Here is a 17,371-nt window from a genome sequence, read left to right as displayed (position 1 = left end):
GAAACAAAGGCTCTTTCCTGCAATAATGGCTGTAATCAAAATGCACCAACAGCCCCACTGTCCCTGCACTAACCACTGTTCTGAGTCCCACTGCTGGTCCTGCCGTGCCCTGCTCTTAACCAGCCTCACAAATGATGCAGCTGAATGCAAAGGGTGAGGAAGCAATTTTCCCTATAAGAATTAATGTACTGGAAAGGACACCTACGATTTAAGAGATACACACAATATAGACAGGACAGCACGTACGGCTTGGAGGATCACTGGGATCATTGGAGAGGAGACAAGGCTGGTGTTGCATCAGCTGGCATTTCGGAGCACATCAGGGCTCTGAAAGACCTCATCCACTTCATCTGTGAGGCTGAACAGCTAAACATTCGTCTGTTTTCCTGCCCTTCACCTCTGACTGACCTCGATTCATGCAAGGAAGACGGCAATGAAATTGTAATGCCTCACAAAGAGGCAGCAAGGATGCTCTCAGTAGAAGATTCAGGCTAAGCATTCAGGCTCACAAAGTAGATACATTAACTCTGAACGGAAAATTGCACTGCCAGCCATTGTGATGTTAACCAGTGCATGTTTTAGAAACACATTCTTGGCAGGTACTGGAGTGAGTACAGATACTTACGGTGAAACAGAAGAAATGGTCAGTATAAAACCTTCTTTAGTGGCTTCTTACAAAATAAGAGCTGGGAAACATCAGCATGACTATAATGGGACAACTATCATGAGAGAACAGTCAATTAGGTAAACACATTTGGAATGAAATTTACATTTTGTTATTGAGCATTTCTGATTTTCACTAACTTGTACTGTCAAAATATCACAGCTCTTTATGCATCTCTATATTCACTCATGCTTTATTTAATGCAGTCTCTTCAGGCTCTTGCAAGATTTTTTTTTTTTTTTTGAGGTCACCTGAGGTCCTCTCCAGTCCTGGTATCAACGATTCAAACTATACCAAAATTTAACAAAACTTGAAAAATGGGCAGCAATCCTGGGACTACATGTGCTCAAAGATTATGTAGTTCACCTTGCAAACAGGAACACTGAATCTGAAAACAGAGATGAGGCAGCTTGCCTCTCAGGTTCCCATCTAAGTTTCAATTTTACGGAAAGCCTGACTCCTAAAACATTAGGAGCATCTGGGATTCTCACTATTGCTGTAAATACCCACCTCCTTTATAAAGATGCATTAAATTCTATGCCTCAAGAGTATCATAAACAGCTTGATCATGAGCTGAATGGAACTGCATTCGTCATAGACCATTTTTGAGTGAATTATCTGGCCTTCCTCTCACAGACCAGGCATTACTCTGTAATTTCATAACTTCTCTCCTATTCAGCCACCAACGGAACTTTTTCAAACCCCCCCAGATGAATTTTCCACTGAATTACTACCACGTCCTTCTGCAACTTCTTTGCTTTTTCTTACTCGTGCACTGTCTTTTTCCACACTGACACTCTCACTGCAAGATGCTTGTCTAGTTCACAACTGTTTCGTACAAATTCCCCTTCTGCCTATTGACCATGACTACATGCACAGAATGAGCATCAGTTGTTTGAAAAACGAATCACCATTCCTCTAGCTTCTCCAAGTCTTCCTGTAAGAAACTTGGTGATATTATACATCCAGTCTGCACCATATTACCCCCAAAGATATGGTGGATTATTTCCACAAATACTTATACTCTGTTTTTTGTTTCTATGTTTTTATTACAAACATGTGTGCAGACACCAGTCTCTAGAACTGAATGCTACTTGGACCATCTTCATATAGAAAGTACTCAGCAAGTCTGGCATGATACAGTACACTGGCTAAACATCACATAGGGGAGTGCTACATATATGAAACTGTGAAAAAAAGATTGTTGCACAGTAAAACATGTAACTGCACAACCAGTCTGTGTGGCACCTTTTGCTGAATGTGTTTGCATAAGCCTTCTCCTCCCAACTGGGGGCATGGACAGCCAGGCAGGGGGTAGAGAAGACACACAGCCATACCCCAAGAGGTCCATGCATACAAAAATCCCTCATGAGGCACTGCCCATGTAAAAACATACTGAGCCAAACTGCACATGGGGCCTCCAGAGCTAGGAGTGTCCTATGCCTTATATGGGATCTCAAAGCATGCTTCATGCTTTGCATGGGACTTCCAAGCACAAAGCATGCCTTGCATGGGATCTCCAGAGCAAGAAACATGCCTTGCATGAGGCCTCTGAGCACAGAGCATGCCTTGCACAGGTCCTCCAAGCATGGATCATACCTTGCATTGGGCCTCCAAGGATGGCGCATGCCTTGCATGGTCTTCCAGACCAAGGAGCATGCCCCGCAAGTGTTTACAGCTCGGAGAGGAAGGCCCGGGTCAAATTTCAGCACGCCGAACCCCAAGACAGGACTACTTTTGGGTGGGTGCACGCAAACCACGGCAGCCAGTCCCTACGAGGGATGTCAGTGTGACCGAACGGTGCCTTCACCCCTCGGTGCACGCAGACCTAAGGGCACATCGCTCAGGGCACAGGGAGTTAGGTGCCTCCTCCCGAGCCGGGGTGGGCGGCGGGTGTTCCGCCAAGATCCCCTCAAGACACAACAACGGGGATGCGGCGCCCCGTCCAGAGCCCCCAGGCCAGGGGTAGGTGTGGTGTGAGTCCGGCGGTGCCCGCCACCGCTCGGCAGGGGGCAGGCCTCGCACCCCGCCGCGAGTCCCCACCCCGCCCTCACGCTCAGGCCGGCGCCCGTCCTAACGGTCGGCGCGAGCCGGGCCGCTCACCCCTCCCCGCCCGCCGCCAACTCCCCTCAGGGGCGATGCTGGCAGTGCCACGGCTCCTCCTCCGCTCACTCTTCAGCTTCACCTTCGGAATGAATGACTCGGGCTCCCGGCTGCCGCAGCGGGAAGAGGCGCTCCCCGGCAGGAACCAGCGCACGCCGGTGGCAGGTAAGGACTGATCCCACCCCGCTCACCCCTCGCCGCCCGCCCGGGGACCCACTCCGTCAGGCGACCCCTGCACGCGTGCGCACACCGCGGCGGCTTTGGGGGGTGGTGGGGAGGGAGTCGTTCCTGCGGCGCCTGCGCAGCGGCTGCGGCGCATGCCTGGCTGGCACTCAGCCGTTGGGGGTGTGTGGAGAGGGGAATGTGGCGGCGGGGGAAGCGCTTGTGTGAGGCAGCGGCAGCGGGTGCTCAGGGGGGTGCTCAGGGGCAGTGTGGAGGGTGCCTGGAGAGTGCGGTTGATTCGTCATTTAGGTGCGCAGTGACGCTTGCTGTGCACTCCGGTCTTAGGAATAGGAATCGATTGCTGGAGCTGCCGACAAGCGCGTACTTTTCTTGGCTGTATATGAGTTTTCTGTTTAATTTTTACTGAGGGGCATAGTAGTCCTATTCAGGGTTTTAAACAGGTTTACCTAGTCGTTACTTTTTCTGTTAATAAAGCCTAACCATGGTGTGGATGTTCAAACCCTAACATCTGCAAAGTGTTTTTAAGTGCTTGGACAATAGTTCTTTCTGTGATTTTCTAGTAGAACTTTCATCTTGAGTAAATTTGTATTGTCAGGTAAGCAAAGTAGCAGCTGAGGATTAAGCAATTTCACCTGTCAGTGCTCTGGAGAACTGAAAGCATTGCAAGGTTACTGTCAGCAGTATTCAATAGGAAGTAGAGTGGCATCTGGGTGCTCTGAGTCATGAGAGCATTCTCCCATTGTGCAAAGTGTTTGTCTTTGCTGCAGGTCTCTAGCAAAGTCTGTGAACGTAGGGGAAAAAAAAATATTTAAACACAGAAAGGACATAGGTACTGGTGGGAGAATAAGTGGATGAGCATAGAATCTTGGAATAGTTCTCCAGGCTGAACAAACCCAGCTCTCTCAGCCTCCCTCCATAGCAGAGGTGTCCCAGCCCTTGGATCGTTTTTGTGGTCTCCTCTGTACTCACTTTAAGAGCTCCACATCCTTCTTATGGAGCCCCAGAGTTGGATGCAGGACTGCAGGGGGAGGTCTTACCAGTGTGGGGTAGAGGGGAGAGTCACCTTCCCCTCTGATGGCATATGCCCATTGAAAGAAGTGTTTTGAAAGCAGTAAAATCTTCACTGTATAGATACGTGGTAAAATACTGAAGGTAGCAAGCACATAGAGTTGAAAGGTAGCAGGAAGAATAGTATGTCTGATGTGGAGAAAGTGAACTCAAAGGAGGGGTGTTGAGATGATGTTAGGACAATGAACTCTACCAAGAGTAGTACATTACCTGCGTTAAAGTGGCACCTTCACATTACTTGTAAAAGCCTGGGAGGAAGATACATGGTGTTCAGCCACTCCATAAAATGATTTTGTGCTGCTGTACATAAGGCCAAGTATCATTTTTTCAGCCATTTTTATGTTATGACTCATTGTGGTGGTGTTTGTAGTAAGTGTCGACCTTCAGTGAACTGCAAAAGTTAACATGTAAACTACTTTCAGAAAAGAATGTCCATTTAAATTTTAACATTGTGTAACATTTACTCAGTACCAGTTCTTTTGTTTAAATTACTTTTAGATCGCAGAATCAGAGGAGTGTTGGTTGGAAGGGCACTCCAGTTCAACCCCTGTGCCAATGATGCACTGCCTTCTTGTCATAGAACTTTTCCTTGTGTCCAGCACGAACCTTTTCCAGCACAGTCAGTGGCTGCTGCCCTTTCTGATACTGTCTGATGCTATTAAGAAGGGTTTGCCTGACTTGTCTCTCTGACTCCTGGTTAAGCTGCTGTAAGATTGCCCATTGATTTTGCCCTTCACCAGCTGAAATGCTCAGCTTCTGCAAGCTCTGTGGGTTTGTGTGCTGCAGCCTGCTGACCAGCTTAACCACTGGCCTTTAGGTTTTCGCCATTTTACTAGTATCTCGTGAACTGAGGGCCTAAAACTGGATGCGGTATTACAGGTGAATTCTTGCCAGAATAGTGTAGAGGAAAGGTTTTTTAACTCACTGCCCATGCTCCTTGCAGCGCAGCACAGTAGATGGGTTTGCTTTATTTGCATTGAGAGCACATTGCTAGCTCATATTTAACCTGCCAGTCAGCATATTCACAGCGTCTTCCCAGCAGGTCTGAGGTGATCTTGTACTGGTGCAGAAGTTGCACTTCCCATGTCTGATCTTCATGAAGTTTCTGTTCATGTAGACCTGAAATTTTTCAAGGTCTCATTGGACTGAAGCTCTGCTGTTTGGCATGCCTGCTCTCACGCTCTGTTTAGTGTTGCCCTCAAATTTGCTGAGCATGTTTTCTGTCACATCATTCATGTTATTGTTGAAGGTATTGAATGGTACTGGCCCCAGCATCAGCCCCTGGGGTAACCTGCTACACACTAGACAACAAGATATTGATCACTGCCTTTTGAGTCTGGTGGTTCTGCCAATTTTTGATGTGTCTAGTGCCTAGCAGTCTGTTCTTCCAGCCAGTACTTGCTCAGCTTCCAAATGCAAATCCTGTAAGAGATGGTGTCAGAAACCCTGCTAAAATCAACATATTACATCCTCTGCTTTGCCCTCATCTGCATAGCTAATTATTTCATTGTCAAAGGCACCTGGCTGTTCGAACTTGATTTGCCTTTGGTAAACATGTTGACTATTCCCGATTACTTTCTTGTTCTCCATGTGTTTGGAAATAATTTCTAAGAGGATATACTCCATGATCTTTCCCGGGACTGAGCTGAGGCTGAGCATCCTGTAGCTTCTCAATCCTCCTTTTGCCTTCTGTTACTATCACCTGTATCTCATCGTCAGAGATCTCCCCCAATAATTGATTTTTCTAGATATCACTATATCTAGATCTGTCACGGTGTTGGGATGGGCTCGCCAGGAAGCTTGCCTTGCCACTCTGGAAAAAGTCCATATGGCTCCTTGGATTTGAGCACCTTTAGCTTCTTTAAGTGCCTATAACCCTTTTTTAGAATCATAGAATCATAGAACAGTTAGGGTTGGAAAGGACCTAAAGATCATCTAGTTCCAACCCCCCTACCATGGGCAGGGACACCTCACCCTAAACCATCTCACCCAATTGCTCGCATTGTTTGCTGGTTTTCTTTCTGAATGTACCAGTGCATGGAGAAGTTTTGGAGTAGTCTTTGTGAAGACTTAGGCAAAAGAGATTTTGAGTACTTTGGTCTTTTCTGTACTACTTCTAGGCTGTGTTCTGTATTCATAATATACCTAGATTTCCTTTGAACTTTCTTTTACTCCTGTAATTTTTTGTGGAATCATTTCTTGCTGCCATTTATGTTCCTAGCTAGTTTTTAACTCCAGCTTTGGTCTTTTTGTGCCTAAATGCCTAGGCAATGCTTTTATGCCTCCTTTGTCCTTTCTTATTGTTTCTCCTTCTTGTATGCTTTCTCGTTGCATTTTCATCTGTTAAGTAGCTCTGTGTTTTTTGACAAAGTTCCCAGTCTTTCTGTTTGATAATTTGTTACTTAGCTCTCTTAGAAAATTTTTGGGAAAGTTCAGACCACCCTGAAGAGCACTTTCTCCCTTTGACAGCCTCTAAGGGGCTTCTACATAGCAATTCCCTAGATAAACCAGAGCCTGAGCTGTGGAAGTCCAGAATGCTTAATCTGCTCTTTACCTTTGCAGCCTTCCTTTGGGTCCTGAACTCCATTGTCTTTTGGCTGCTACAGCTCTCTGTCATCTACTGCTTCAGTGTCACAGTTTCTTCCCTGCTTCTGAACAGCCAGTCAGCAACCAACCTCTGGCACTTTAAATATGAAATTGTCACTAGTGTACCTTCCTGACTTGCTTACACAATTTGGTGTTACCCTCCCAGCAGATTTCTGGGAACTGAAATCTCACAGGGGCCAGAGCCTGCAGTCCAGAGACTTCTGCCATCTGGTTGTGGAAAGCCTCATCCACTTACCTCCTCCACAACATCTCCAGTGTTTTCCCTCTGATCTTGACTCAGAGACTCTCAGCAGAAGTGACTTCAGTTTTACACTTGCAGCTCTGTGCCTTCAGGGAGTTTGTTTCAGTAGAGTGCAGCTCCCCATTCTATTATTCTGTGTAAACCTTTCCTAAATACCCTGTTCCCATTGATGGCACTGCTTAGGTTGTGTGTGTTGTGCCAGGTCTCTGATTCTTGTCACATCATAGGTTTATGGCCACTCTTGGACACTTGAGACTTATTTGTGAACTAAACTCTGCCTCAGTGTGCAGACACTTGAGGAAAACATTTGCCAGACCTCTCTTTTAAGTGGTTACTAGCACTGATCCTGATCCAGTGACCTTGAGATGTCCATCCTGTTCATCTTCAGTGGTGTTGAGGGCCTCTGTTTTCTAGGTGAAGAGCTACAGAGCATTTAGCTTCTTGTCTGTGCAGTATTTTTGAAGATCCTGTTGATCTCCTGCTGCTCCCTGATGTGATGTAATGGACTGACATCTTCCTGCAGCTCCTTCCCTTGTGCTGCAGCAACTGGATCTGCTAGAGCACAGCTGTCAAAGGTGAGGCTGCTGCTACTGCTGCAGTCCCTGCAGAGGAGCGCCAGGCTCTCTACACAGCCTGAGACCACTCTTAGGAGTTAACTCTGGAGGGAGGATGCTGAAGTACTGCAGGTGTTAGTCATGTCTGGGTCAGGGCATTGCGTCCTGGAAGGTGTTTTCAGCAGCTGAGGATTTTCATGAGTGGCACTTCTGGGCTCTCTTTGAGCCTCCTGCACATTGTGTTTATTGTGTTGCACCTGCATAGCATCGTGGTCATTACGCTCCAAGTTCCTGATGCTTTCTGGGTGCAAGATAGGCATGACTGTGTTCTGCCCCTCAGTGGGATACATTGTTTGCTGGGGAACCTCTCATGTTGAGGGTTCTTGATTGCCATTCACAAACCTTATGAGTACAGAGACCAGGTCAGATGCTCTCTCCTTTGCTGGAGTCGAGGAGAGGAAATAACAGCAGAGAGAAAACCAGCTGAGTGACAACTTCAACTTGAAAGTTGCATTTTAATCTAATACTATGAAGAGCTAAAGTGCATTTCTGTTCCTTTGTAACATGCTGACCATGGGATTATGTGTGACTTGACCTTGTCTATATAACCCTTTTTTTGTTTTATCATAAGGTTATTGCTGATGAAAGACTGGTTGCAGTGAGACACTGTGCCAATGATTTGAAACGTTCTTAGGTGTGCACTTAAACACAGAGCACTTAGTGCAACACTTTAACCCCAAAAGTTCGTTATCTCTTGATACACAAATAGGAAGATATCGAGAGGGAACAAGACTGCAGTTGACACTATGACTTGTAAAATCCAGCGTCTATTTTTGATACCCAAAACTTAAGGAGAACCTTAAGTAATTCATGGCAATTTAAGGAAAAGAAACAAAAATTAGTAAGTGTTTGGAAAACCTGACTTCTGCCGACAATAAAAATTCACTTTGCTTGGTTTACATCTGGTTGAAAACTTCTTTTTCAGAAAACAGGCGAACTGGCAATTTAATTATGATCTAAATGTTTCATAAAACCTAGAAAAGACATAGTACCATGCTTTTTGTCTTCATGAAGAAAACTCTACCAAGCTGCAATGGTTGGAAGTTGAAACATAGCAAAGTGATTCAAAATACGCACCTTTTTAATGGTGCGAGTTATGAAACATTGGAACAATTTCTGAAATTTTGCTGAGCATCCTCTGTCAAATGACGTCTTTAATCAGTGTTTTCTTTAAAGAGCATGATCTGATTCAAGCAAGAATTAATTCATGGAAATACTGTGCTCTTTTATATACAGAAGGTCAGGCTAAAGTTCACCGTGACCTCCTCCACATTTATAATAATTGCCCTATTAATCTATAAATATACAGCTAAGAGGTTTAATAGGTTTAAACGATTGTGAGACTGTCTACCCATGAGCTGTACCTTTACTGCCTTAAAAAAGTCGACCCACTAGGATGTGTATGTTACAACCTAAGTACCTCTGCTAGCAACAGAGCTGAGATGGGATTTCCTCATACTACTCACTGGGACAAAACATTCCTTTTATATTATTAGGGGTCCTTGACTAGTGTTGCTACCACTATCATAAAATAGTTAAATACGGTAAGCAATACATCCTCACATCCTCATAAAAAGCAGCCATGTTTTAACAGTAAGGTAACTAAAATTAATTCTGAAAACTAGGGTTATACTGGAAATGTAGAAGCAATAAATTATGTGGTTTTACTTTAAAGCATGACATCGTATTGAACCATTATAAAGAAATCATTTGAAATAATTTCTACTGCAAGCAAAGAAAACAGCACAAAAAACTCCAATTCCCAGGTTTTGAAATTTGTTGGAGATCAGATAAATCCAACTTGATTATGAAAAGAGTAAGTGAAGGTTAATAATATTTATATTGTTTTCAGCTCACAGCATTTTTTTATGCCCATTTAACTGACTTCTACAAACAGAACCCTTTGTAGCACAAGCCAGCTATTTCCAGTGACTTCACAGAAATCTGTCAACCTTGGTGTTTATTTGCCTTGGTATTGTTAAAACAAATAGGTGATCTCTGAGTGAAAGGGTGTCTCTGCCTAAATTGATATAAGCTGGGATATGGTGATCAGGGGCTCTTACCAATGTGTATTAACTGGTGGGAGGGAATAAGGGAGGTGGACACATACTCTTCTCACTGGTGCCCCCTGGATGGACAAGGAGCAATAGGCACAACTGGGATGTAGGAAATTCCATTTCAACATAACAAGAAAGCTTTTCTTCTCTGAGGTTTTTCATCTCTGAGGTTAAGCAGTACCTCAGACAAGTTGTTACTTCTCCATCCTTGCAGGCGGTCATGACCTGAAAGGACATGGTCCTGAGCAATCTGCTCTAACTGACCTGGCTCTGAGCTGGGGAGCTGGACTGGCTTATCTCCAGAGGCCCCTTCCAGCTTCAGCTGTGTCAGCTGTGTCATGACTCTGCACATCCTCTTAGCTGTAGCTGTGGTGGTAGCAGCAGTGTCCATCTTTTCTAGGATACTCTGGCAGTTACAGAATACCCTCAGGATCTTGACAATCTTCCTCTGTTGGGAGACTGAAATGACATCCTGCACAAATATGTTAAAATAACCAGCCAAAGCTTACCTGGGATGATGGTATTTCTTTAAGTGACTGCAGGAGGCTGGAGCCAGACCCTCAGTTCTGCTTTCTTTCTGGCCACGCTACTTTCACAAATTTCTGCTCATGTAACAGTCTGACCCATGGCAGAGGGGGACATGATTTCTGTCTCACAGGATACTCCAAGTGGTTAGAATATACTTGTGAAATGTGTTTCAGTTTTCCCCAGGCTGAGGAGAGGTATGCCATTTTTTTTCTAAAGTTTCTAGAGGATGTACGGAAGTTTTACAACAGGGATCACTTGCTTTTCCTTCAGAGACACCCTTCTTGACATTACATTTATGCAGAACATAAACAGCTGTTTTATGGGAACTGCTTTACTCTTCCTGTTCTGTCCCCTGCCTGCTGAGGTAGTACTTGCTTTTCACAGGATATAGACAGATTGGATTCCACCCTGAATGACTGCATGAAGAAATGTATAACTTTTATTCTTACATGGAGATAATTTCACAAGACATTTTAAAATGAAATTATTTTAGGTATCATATACCCCGTTAGGACATGTTTATTTGATTTCTAATGTTGCATTTAGTTGGACATCTTTTAGTCTTAATAGTTTCCAAACACAACATTCAGAAGCAGAAATAACCCTTTAAATTGTTTCACTTCTGTACTTGTTTTAGTGGAATTTAGCTCTTCATGCTAATCTTTTTTACCATCCCTAAAACACTGAACAGAAATTACTGGAATTGCACTAGTGGCCTGTGGTCTGATACTTTAATTTGTCTCATCCCCTGCGGCTTGGAGAAGATGGCTAGGCTGCATATGCTGCCACGGGCGCATGGAAAGGACTTCCGACCAAGACTTTAACTATGTGTCTTTGTGGCCTGGTGCAAAGGCTTCCCAGTGGAATTTGATCCCTGTGGGCATGTGATCGTCCAGTAATTCAAATAATTCAACAGTCAGTGAATCTGTATTGTCATGACAGTTTAAATTATGCTGACTTGTAATGATAAAGTGTAGTGGATATCACCAAACTGTGATCATTGGCTGAAACCACAAGTACTTTCTTACCAAGGGTGAATGGTAAAATGGAGAACTGCTGCATGGGACAGCCCATCCCATGAGAGCTGTGAATCAGTATGGCATGGAAATCTCCATGGGTTGGTAACCTCTTTGTACTGTGCAGCATTAGGGAAAAAAATCTGGTACCTTGTGCTTATTTTTTTGCTTAAATATATATGCAGTGTTAGGGTGAGAAGATTTAAAGAGATTTTCCCTGATATTTTGTCAGTTTGCTGAGTAGTGCAAGGCACAAAACTTTGCAATAGAATTGCAAAATAAAGATCATAGAATCACAGAATGGTTTGGGTTGGAAGTGACCTTAAAGCTCATGAAGTTCCAACCCCCTGCTATGGGCAGGGACACTTTCCACTAGACCAGGTTGCTCCAAGCCCCATCCAACCTGGCCTTGAACACTGCCAGGGATGGGGCAGCCACAGCTCCTCTGGGCAACCTGTGCCAGGGTCTCACCACCCTCACAGGGAAAAACTTCTTCCTCATAGCTAACCTGAATCTTGCCTGTCAAAGTCATTCCCCATTGTCCTGTCATTATATGCCCTTGTAAAAAGTCCCTCTCCAGATTTCTTAGAATTTTATGCTGAGATTCAAATCAGAAAAGAGTTTAAAGCGGAGTATGTTTCTTTGTAGAAGCACCTCACCCTCAAGTAACTTTATTATCTGAAAGACAACTGAAATTTGTGGTTACAACATCTTTACAGGTAGGTGTGAGATTAATTTGCTTGCTTATCCTGTCTGTAATACTGTGGCTTTTTGTCTTTCTCCTTTTTTCTTTTTTTTTTGCACCTTGTCAGGTATTTATATTGAAACACTAAGCAGCTCGTTTTCAAGCCAAGTGTACAACTGTAAATATTGTACTGTCATTGGAAAAACAGGAATTATTTTTTAACCACGCATTGCATTTACATTTCGGAAGATCTTGCAAGGAGAAGCAAAGGTTAAGTCAATCTAAGTGGATTTTTTTGTCATTTGCATGTGCTTTTTAGCTCTTGGCAGCTGGAAAACAACAACAAAAAGGAAGTTAGTATGCACACACAATGCTTGATAGATTAAAAGCGTATCGGAAATACGTTAACAGAGCTGTACATCCAGCTGTCAAAGGGTGCTTCCAAGGTAACACCACCCCAGTATAAAACCTTTGCACTTCCTTATCACCTCTAACTACACTGCAATAGAAAGGACTTCCTCATTCATCGCCAAGCCCTCTCCAAAAAAACCTGGAAAATCTCTTGTTGGAGTCCCTGGAGTTCCTGGCAGGCTACTTAGCATGCCGCTCACTGTGTGAGCGCTGGCATGAAGCAGCGTTGCACAAAGCGGTACCCCCAGGACCACGGCGGGGAGGGTGCGGAGGATACTCTCCCTGGGATTTCTCCTGGCAACGGTGTGGGTTGCTGGGAAACAGAACTACTGAAACGGGGAGAAACTTTACCCAACTGGCAGCCTCTTGAATGCAAATAAGGCTTGAAGGAGGCTCCTCTTCCTGATACTGTAATTTCCCTCTCTGAAATGAAAAATGAATCCAGAGGTTCTATATTCAGAAGATTATGTGTGGATGCTGCTCTAAGGAGTCATTCAAAGTTGTGTAGTAAAAGAGGATAATTATTTCTAGTAGAAGGTAGCGGTGTGGCACGCTGCATTCAGTAGCTTCTTGTTGCTGCTATTATGAAAAGAGATGTAATGTCTGAATTTGCCAAATTTGTGTTGTTAAATAAACCTGTCAGGAGAATTAAACACAAGGGTTATATTTACACAGGTTATTTTTTCACTAGGGAATATTTTACATTATTTTGCTTGAGTCCTGGGATACATTTGACTTCTTTGTCTAATTGTGTCCGTTTATCCTACACAGTTAGGTAATGTGATTTTGACTCAGAAAATAAGAAGGTTGAGAGAAACATCTCACTCCCTTTACTTGGTGTCCATGCTACTACTTGAAAGACTTTTGTGCTTGGATGCTAAAATTCATGGTGTCATCTATGTCTTCAGTTGTGCCTGTGTAACTTGAATGAACAAGTATTTTTCAGTGTGGCATGTGGCTGACTTCATCATAACCACACAAGCACAGAGCATGTGACTCTTTATTAGGGACTGTAGCGATAAGACAAGGGGTAATCTTAAGCAGGGGAAGTTTATATTAGATATAAGGAAGAAGTTCTTTATTGTGAGGGTGGTGAGGCACTGGAATGGGTTGCCCAGGGAAGTTGTGAATGCTCCATCCCTGGCAGTGTTCAAGGCCAGGTTGGATGGAGTCTTGTGTGACATGGTTTAACATGAGGTGTCCCTGCCCATGGCAGGGGGTTGGAACTGGGTGATCTTAAGGTCCTTTCCAACCCTAACTATTCTATGATTCTGTCATCCTGTGATTCTATGTTTGGGGAAGAGTAAGTTGATTTTAAATGATGGGCTGTTGCAGCTATTTATGTCCAAGTAGACATTGCTGGAATACTGGGTAGTACGTCAGGTTGTGCCCTGGATCGCGCATCTGCCTCTGTAACGCTCATTTGGTGAATGTATCTCACAGGTAGAGACATGAGATTGTATTGCCTATTGCTCCTTCTATTTCCACAACAGACAGGAGAATATGGGGGGAAAAACCCCTTGTTCTGACTTCATATTGTCCCAGGTGCAAAGCTGGGAGAGAGCACTGAAAGGCACTGCATGTGTTTTTGAATTGCTGCTATATGTAGGGGTTCAGCAATATACAGAGTTACACCTTTATAGGTAAACCAGGCACTTGCATGTTTAATTCATCACATGGTGAACATCAAAAGACATATAAACTAGGTGAATAGTGCACCCCAGATGTCTCTTTCTTCCACTGGCTGCAAGGAGAGTGTCCAGTGACCAATTGACTTGTATTTCAGTTATATAACTGTTTATGTTGGTTAAATCATCAACACGCCTGTCCCAGTCTTCTTTTGGTTCCCGCTGAAGTGATCAGGCAGTTGCCTAAAACAGCAAAACCAGGATTCAGCAGCATCTTTAGGTCATTGAGAACACTCAGGAAGTACAATATTGAAACTCCTCATACTTCAGTTTATTTGAATGAAGGTAAGTGCAGGATATACCTTACATGAGGTTACCATAAGGCAGATTTAAGGTGATTTGAATGCTTCATCTCTTAACCTCTGTGTCTTAGTCCTTTCGTGTTTCTTTGATGTGTAGTATTTACTTTGTGCTTTTTTTGGCTTAAAAGCTTCTGTGGCTTAATAAACGTCTTCCTGTCAAATTTATACCTTCAAGTTACAGCAGAGACATTGCCTTCACTTCAGTTCTATGTAGTTTTTATTAAACTTACTTTTACTTTGTGACCATTGAATTATTTGGCTTATAATTTGTGGTGTGATAGGCATCATGTTATTATTACATGCTATTATTTTATTTATTACGTGTAGAACTTCAGTTGAATGGATACATTTGTATATTGCTCTTATTTTGTTACTCACAAATTTTTACGATACATATGAAGACTGCATTTCAGTTTCTAGTACAATTAAAATAATACATATAAATTTATCTCTAAATTGGAGAGACATCAATTTAATAGATGGACCACTCGGTGGATAAAGAACTGGCTGGATGGCCGCATGCAGTGTTCAAGACCAGGTTGGACAAGGCCTTGCGTGATATGATTTAGTGTGAGGTGTCCCTGCCCATGGCAGGGGGGTTGGAACTAGATGATCTTAAGGTCCTTTCCAACCCTAACTATTCTATGATTCTGTGATTCTGTGATTCTATGTAAAGAGTTGTGGTCAATGGCTCCGTGTCCAGCTGGAGACCAGTAACGAGTGATGTCCCTGTGGGATCGGTGTTGGGACTGGTCTTGTTCAACACCTTTGTTGGTGACAGGGACAGTGGGATTGAGTGCACCCTCAGCAAGTTTGCCGATGACACCAAGCTGTGTGGTTCAGTTGATAACGCTGGAGGGAAGAAATGCCATCCAGAGGGACCTTGACACGCTTGTGAGGTGGGCTGATGCCAACCTCATGAAGTTTAACCATGCCAAGCGCAAGGTCCTACACCTGGGTCGGAGCAATCCCAGTCACAGCTACAGGTTGGGCAGAGAAGAGATTCAGAGCAGCGCTGCAGAGGAGGACTTGGGGGTGTTGGTCGATGAGAAAATGAACATGAGAAGGCTTCAGTGTGCGCTTGCAGCCCAGAAAGCCAACCGTATCCTGGGCTACATCAAAAGGAGCGTGACCAGCAGGTCAAAGGAGGTGATCCTGCCCCTCTACTCTGCTCTTGTGAGACCTCACCTGGAGTATTGTGTGCTTAAAAAGGACATGGAAGTGTTGGAACAAGTCCAGAGGAGGTCCATGAGGATGATCAGGGGACTGGAGTACCTCCTGTATGAAGATAGGCTGAGAAAGTTGGGGCTGTTCAGCCTGGAGAAGAGAAGGCTGCGTGGAGACCTCATAGCAACCTCCCAGTATCTGAAGGGGGCCTATAAGGATGCTCAGGAGGGACTCTTCTTTAGGGACTGTAGTGATAGGACAAGGGGTAACAGGTTAAAACTTGAACAAGGGAAGTTTAGATTGGATATAAGGAAGAAGTTCTTTACTGTGAGGGTGGTGAGGCACTGGAATGGGTTGCCCAGGGAGGTTGTGAATGCTCCATCCCTGGAGGTGTGCAAGGCCAGGTTGGACAGAGCCTTGGGTGGCATGGTTTAGTGGGAGGTGTCCATGCCCATGGCAGGGGGTTGGAACTGGATGATCTTAAGGTCCTTTCCAACCCTAACTATTCTATGATTCTATGAAATAAATCCTTAGTTCAAATAAGATAAAAACCTGCGATGTTTATTGCTGTTTCTTTTGTATTGCTCATAGTTAATTCCTGTTGCAGATATGCAGAATTGGAGTTAATAGTATTTCATCCACCTGAGTGAAGAGATTATTTTGGTCTTAGTTTTGAAGACAGGATTTTATTTTCTGTTGAGTAATCTGTGTTTTTTTTTAACTGTAGTTTGGGCTTGTTTTTTAAAGAATTTAACTTTCCAGGAGCTTCCAAAGGTATTTTGAGGACTGCCCAAAATTCAGGAATGACTGAGAAGCATAACTCTAGTGGGAATCAATTTTTATGGTGTCCCTCAATGTAAGACGGAAAGCTCTCATCTTGAGGATGCATGCTATATTTATGGGTAGAGGTTTAGTGCCTGAGATACTGGCTGGTAACTTCTGGTAGGAACCCAATGAGAAAATAGATGTGTAGTGCAAGGGATGCTTGTTCTAATTAGACAATGGATGTGCTCTTAGAAAGCCTGAAGGTTTGCAGTGAAAACATGCCACATCCTGGACTACAGCTATGGAATCGGAGAACACTCCACTACCGTTGTGGGATGCTAGATATTTTCCACAAACTGTGGCCATCTCTGGCCATTGGGTAGGAAAAATGTATTGGTATTGCACCCTTGTTCTCAAAAGGAAAGCATGGATAGGTTGTTAATGGTGGTGTTGGTCTGTCTCCTCTCACTGAGGCATGTTCTGAGTAATGTTCATGCTTTTATGGAGGTCTTCCTGTTTCTGACATTCCCTTCCTGTTCCTGACATTTTTTACTATTTACAGGCGCAGATCCTAGGATCATAGGATACTCCAGGACTTTGGGAGATCACTGGTTTATGAAATCAGTGGATTGACAGCTGGTCTACTGCGTCTTCCTGGGTTTTAGTGGTCTGTAATCATCTGCTACTTTCAAATGTTGAGCTTACATTTAAAAAAAAAAGGACAAAACACTATGTCATGGAATCAGTGGATGATTTCCCAATCTGTTTTAGCAAACTGCAATAAGATTTTTTCTAGGAGTATCAAAAGCAAAGTAACTGCACCACAGATAGCATTAGAATACATAGGGTCCATGGGGGCTATTTATATTGTTGTCTTGCTTTTGTTTATGTTCTTCCTTAAGGATTCTTCTTCTTCCCTAAATAGGGATATGTGAATCTACTTTTGCACTCACGGAGGTTGATGTGCGATGGGGAGCAGAAATTAAATTTCATCTTAAAGAGGTTGCACTCAGACAACTAATAAAAAACTGCTTACAAAGTTATAACGCCTAATTTTGGTAGCATTTGAGTGACAATTTTCAAATTACTATTTAGAAAGGGAACAAGAAAGAGAAAAAATCAGTAGGCAAACCAAATGTAGAGTGTCAATTCTTAAGCAGTATGGGCTAGTATGTCTTTATATGAAAAAGAAAAATATCAGATGATCTAGAGAATGTTTACAGTTGATTCTCAAGATACTGATTTCAGAATTTATCTAATGATTTTTTTTTT

The 17,371-nt window shown here is 43.5% G+C and overlaps 1 protein-coding gene across 3 annotated transcripts in view; it reads left to right on the top strand.

The window, feature by feature from the left end:
• Positions 1–2,514: 2,514 nt before the first annotated feature.
• Positions 2,515–17,371, top strand: part of MSRA (methionine sulfoxide reductase A) — a 278,630-nt gene continuing 263,773 nt past the window's right edge. The window contains exon 1 of one of the 3 annotated variants that reach the window (XM_062638576.1): positions 2,515–2,932. In XM_062638576.1, coding sequence (XP_062494560.1) covers positions 2,596–2,932 — 337 coding nt within the window. In that variant the 5' untranslated portion in view covers positions 2,515–2,595. The remainder of the gene's footprint in view (positions 2,933–17,371) is intronic. The other 2 variants (XM_062638575.1, XM_062638574.1) reach the window with 2 other exon arrangements.

The sequence above is a fragment of the Pezoporus occidentalis genome, unplaced genomic scaffold (genome assembly GCF_034315485.1).
Source record: "Pezoporus occidentalis ecotype Australia unplaced genomic scaffold, CSIRO_AGI_Poc_V1 ctg57, whole genome shotgun sequence".
NCBI classification, from domain to species: domain Eukaryota; kingdom Metazoa; phylum Chordata; class Aves; order Psittaciformes; family Psittacidae; genus Pezoporus; species Pezoporus occidentalis.
Note: the sequence above shows the minus strand (reverse complement) of the source record. Positions and strands in the feature narration are given on the sequence as shown.